General features: G+C 36.4%; 1 protein-coding gene across 1 annotated transcript in view; it reads left to right on the forward strand.

Annotated features, from left to right (window-relative positions):
• The window catches only part of LOC106944874 (cadherin-10-like), a 54,631-nt gene extending 51,683 nt beyond the window's left edge, over positions 1 to 2,948 (forward strand). Inside the window, exon 12 of the mRNA XM_015028167.1 lies at positions 552 to 2,948. Coding sequence (XP_014883653.1) covers positions 552 to 1,042 — 491 coding nt within the window. The 3' untranslated portion in view covers positions 1,043 to 2,948. The remainder of the gene's footprint in view (positions 1 to 551) is intronic.
• Positions 2,949 to 5,070: the final 2,122 nt, after the last annotated feature.

Below are 5,070 nucleotides of genomic sequence, written 5' to 3' on the forward strand. Positions count from 1 at the left end.
TAAGTCTAAACTGGATGTGTATTTTCTTAAAGTGATTTAAGGTTACATTTTCTGTAAAATACACAATTTTAAATCTTGTAGGATTTTTTTTACAGCAGTTTTGTTACCATTTTGTTAAAAACAGAGTGAGTAATAGATGAGTTGTGTATGTATATGTTTGTTTTTTTGTTGCTGTTCAGATACCTTGTAAAAAAAACAACAAATTGTTGAAACTAAATGTGAAATAGTTGCACAGCTCAACTCCAGCAGCATCCATGGCAGCATTTTCACCCCTGAGATGAAATATGAAGATGTTCGCTGACGAGTGTAAAATGGGATCCTCGAACCGCGGTGCATTTTATAAAGTGAAAGTGTCATTCAGGAGAAAAAGGGGAAGAAAAAGCTTTTCCACTGAATCTTTAATAATAGGAGGTGAACGCCCGAGGCAGAGTTAGGGATTTGTCACTGGTAGCAAATGTGTCTCCCTTCTGCTTTTTGCTCCCTAATGCATGACACATGTTCAGAGGCACGCATCTTATGCTCTGCGCTCCCTCTCTGCTGTTTTTGTGCAGTGATCGTGGTGCTGTTCGCTGCCCTGAGGAGACAGAGGAAGAAGGAGCCTCTGATCATCTCCAAAGAGGATGTCAGAGACAACGTTGTCAGCTACAACGACGAGGGCGGAGGAGAGGAGGACACTCAGGCCTTTGATATCGGCACGCTGCGCAACCCGGAGGTGATGGATGCTAACAAGCTTCGCAGGGACATCATACCCGAAATGCTGTTTCCCTTTCGGAGGACATCACCGATAAAGGATAACACGGATGTGAGAGACTTCATAAACGGGCGGCTGCAGGAGAACGACGCCGACCCCACGGCGCCCCCTTACGACTCCCTGGCGACCTACGCGTACGAGGGAACCGGGTCCCTGGCGGAGTCCCTGAGCTCACTGGAGTCTGCCGCCACCGAGGGGGACCACGACTACGATTACCTCAGCAACTGGGGACCACAGTTCAAGAAGCTGGCGGAGATGTACATAGGGAGAAGCCCCGACAGAGAGACCTAAACGAAGCCATCCGTCTCTCTACGATCCAAACTCCTTTTCAATGTCCTTTCGGCTAACTAGCTAGCCAGACACATGTTTGTCTAGTTAGTTAACTAGCCTGTCTGTCTTAATATCTATCAAGCTATCTGTTTGTCTAGTTTGCTAGCTAGCTTGATAGTCAACTGGTTGTCTGTTTGCTCCACCTACAAATGTGTGTGAAAATGCACAAACTCATGCGCACTATATTAAACCCTCATGAGGAAGATTACATGGAAACGGGAAAGCTGTGTTCGAAATGTTCACTCACAAAATTACTACACGACAAATTGTCCCAGTAATTATCGCGATAAACGGTAATGTTGTTGTCTGATGCCATTTTAAAGTAATATAGTATGTCATCAACTTCCTAAAAGTACATTTTGCCAATTGTGATGTGGGAACAGGAAAGCTATGTTTGAAATGTTATCGCGATAAACAATAATAATGTTGTTGTTTGATACCGTTTTAAAGTAACGTATATTGTCAGCTTCCTACAATTCACTGTTGGCCAAAAGTAACATGGAAACATTAAATCTATGTTTGAGATATTCACTCACAACATTTTATAAAGACAATACTTTGTCTCTAATTATCGCGATAAATGACTTAAGAGGTTTTGAAACCATTTTCAAAAAATTTATAATCAGTTTCATAAAAGTCATTTTTGGCCAAAAATGACGTGGAAACAGAAAAGCTATGTTTGAAATAATCACTCATAAAATTTTTCTAGACGATATATTATCTCCAATTATCACGATTATGTTAACATTGTTGTTTTAGATCATTTTCAAGTAATTTATACCGTCAGCTTCCTAAACATCATCTTTGGCCAAAAGTGACCTGGAAACAGGTAAGCTATATTGTAAATCTTCACTCACAAAATTTTAACAATAAATTGCCTCAGTAATTATCATGATAAACACCAATGTTTTTTAGACCATTTATAAAGTAATATATCATTTTCCTGAAAGTCATTTTTTCTCAGAAGTGATTTTTATTGTTTAGAACATGGTTTGGAAAAATCACTTTTGAGCCATTATTTTAGGGAGGTGACAATATTCTTTATAGCACAATAATTTAAGCTCAGTAACAAACAATAACAAACAATTGTTTCCAAATCAGTTTCTTTCTATAAAAGTCTTATGAAACTTTAGCTAAAACTGCAGCTGGTAAGTTTTGTTTGTTATTCACTCAATAGGTAGAAAATCCAGAAATTTAACTCTTCATAAAATCACTCAAGTAAAACGTAACTTTTCTCAACAAAATTACCAAAGTGAAAGTAACTAGTTCCCTTTTCCTTTACCCAGTAACGTTTAAAGCCAAAACAAAACGCCGATATTTGTAAACGATTGGACAATTCGAACACAGAGCGAGACTTGAAGCGAGTTTTCTATAAGCAGATCCAATATAAATCTCAGTCTTTTGCTTTTTTTTTTGGTCATAATCAGTAAAGATGCCTTTAAATTTTAGGACTTTTGTGAACAATGGTGTGAATAATGTGTTTTGTAATCAACATGAACGATAGTAGTATTGTATACTATCAATGTTAAATGGTGCCGGCTCGGTTTGGGTGGGAAACGGGGGAAGGAGTCTGACGGCTTTTCCAGCCAACTCCATTAAATACTGTAAATGTACAAAGTGTTTTTAATGATGGACATCGTATAAACTATTTGCTATATCTGTTTGACGAACAATGTTCATGTGAATGGTTGGTGGAGTTTCTTTTTGTCAAACTGTGAATCCATTTCATCATGTAGGTGTAAAATGTAATGGAAAGTGTTGTAGGAAACTGTCACACACTGCTTTCATGCTATTTGAATGCTGAGTCATATTGTTTTATATTTATATTTTTATACTTATTTTCTTAATAAAATGATCTGAAAAGGGTCAAGCCATGCTTCTTTTCAGTTTTCCCAGATTTTGTTCTGTAATACAAATGTAAACTATTTGAAAATACTCAAATATGCTAAATTTGCGAAAGAATGAAAAATTTGTTTAATTTAAAAATCAATGTGGTTTAATAGGATATCTAAAAATGAAATTAATAACAGAGAAAAGAGCCCGTTAGTTTGGTAATAAAGCATTTAAACTTTTTGTCAAATGGATCAAAATCAAATCGAAATCGCATGCTGGTGTCAAAAATTAATTTTTAAAATTAAAATTTAACACACAAATTCAATTTACTGCTAGAAACATCAACATTTTGGAATTAATAACAAATATCTTGTAATTAAAGGCTCCTAAAGTCCAGGTTTTATTCATGCAAAAACAACAATGTATCAACCAAAACATAACTTCTGTTACACGACTCAAACACTTTCTCATTCATTTGGCTCAAACACAAACAAAATTAAGTGATAAAGATAATTATTACGAATAAAGACGCAGGAGGAAAATTTGGAGACGTTTTATGCTTTTAATGTGATCTGCAGAGATTAGTAGCTGCTTAAAAAATCCTGATGTTTCCCCTGATATTGCAACCATGCATTAAAAATAAACGTGTGGTTTGTACAAACCCCCATTTTTAATTAGCCTCATTTTCTTTTGATCTAGAGAATACCAATATCCAGTTCAAAATTATGCAGAAACTCTCAATTTCAGAATAAAAGACTAAAAAATCACTTCCTGCACTCAATAAACTTCCACAGAGTTTTAAATCTCCAATATTAATCTGCATCCCAATGATACTACAACCACAAATTGTCAAACTTTTGTTATTACTCTGAGCCAGAAAGCTATCATCATTAAAAATAAAGTGCTCTTGCTTTGGAAAGTTGAATAAGAACTCCATAAATCACATTTTATGGAGTTAAGTGGTGATTAGGTACCCGTGTACAAGCCAGTGCCTCCAATCCAGCAGCCAAGCAATTAATCTAATCCCTGTGATGTTTTTATGTCCAGTCATTGCAGAAAGTATTAAACTGTTTGTGCAGACGTCTTTGGGAAAATGACCCTACTTCTCATTTGATTTGTGACCTCAATAAACATTTTCTAAAACTGTTTATGGTCTCGGCTAGTTTTACAGCTTCTTTAACAGAGCATGATGTCCGTTCTGTGAACTGTGATCCAATTTTAGTATCAAACAGATAAAATTGAAGAATATGGCACTTCTAAATTTAGGTTTTATAAGCTTGAAGAGAACTTTAAGGGATGTTTTTTGCTATGTTTCCTGTTAGTATCTACATTTTTATCTGTAAAAGTGTCTTGCAAGACAACCTCAAACTACCTTACCTATTGTACTTGTTCATTTTTTGTGATAGACCAACATAAAATAGAGCATTACTGTGAAGTCAGAGGCAAATGATAAATGGTCTTCAAAAGATTCAGCCGATAAAATCAAATCCAGAGCATTCAGTTGCCTTCAGATGTACAATTACAGGGGTTCAGTGAAGGGAAGGCTGCATTGGTTTGATACAAGACAACAGGTCAGGGAGAATGTTCTGGAGTTTAAGACGGGGTTAAAGGTGATGTGTTACGCTTCCTTGAAAAGGTTAGGATAGGTGAGTGGTCTACACAAAACATGTTCATTACAGTTTTTGAACAAAATAATTTTCATCTGTTCAGTTCTGCCTATTTTGATCTCCTTTCAGAATGAGACACTTGTCACTTTAAATCCAAATAAGTTCAAGTCAATGTTGATGCTTGCACATAAAAGTGGCTGCAAACAGATGCACAATTATACAACCGTACTTATTTGAAAAGCACAAGTAGAGCCTACTGCACAACCAACAAGGACGTAGCAAGTGGCTTCTGGATGATAAGTCAACAACAAAACACCTGTCTTTTCCAGATGCCATTGTACAGCACATTACAAAAAGCTGTCCAAAGGTACCAGAACTCTGCTTGGGTTGCTAAGTAACGGGCAGAACTCTAGGGTTGCTAGGTAACGGCGCATGTGACTTACTGTTCATTTTCCAGACACCAAAATACATTAACTTGTTGCCAAAAAAGCATGTTTGTTTCTCTTACGATTTTGAAGTTGTTGTCTAAATTGGAGGCAGCACATTAAC

The sequence above is a fragment of the Poecilia latipinna genome, unplaced genomic scaffold (genome assembly GCF_001443285.1).
Source record: "Poecilia latipinna isolate Pla-1442-1.1 unplaced genomic scaffold, P_latipinna-1.0 Scaffold116, whole genome shotgun sequence".
In the NCBI taxonomy this organism is placed as follows: Eukaryota; Metazoa; Chordata; class Actinopteri; order Cyprinodontiformes; family Poeciliidae; genus Poecilia; species Poecilia latipinna.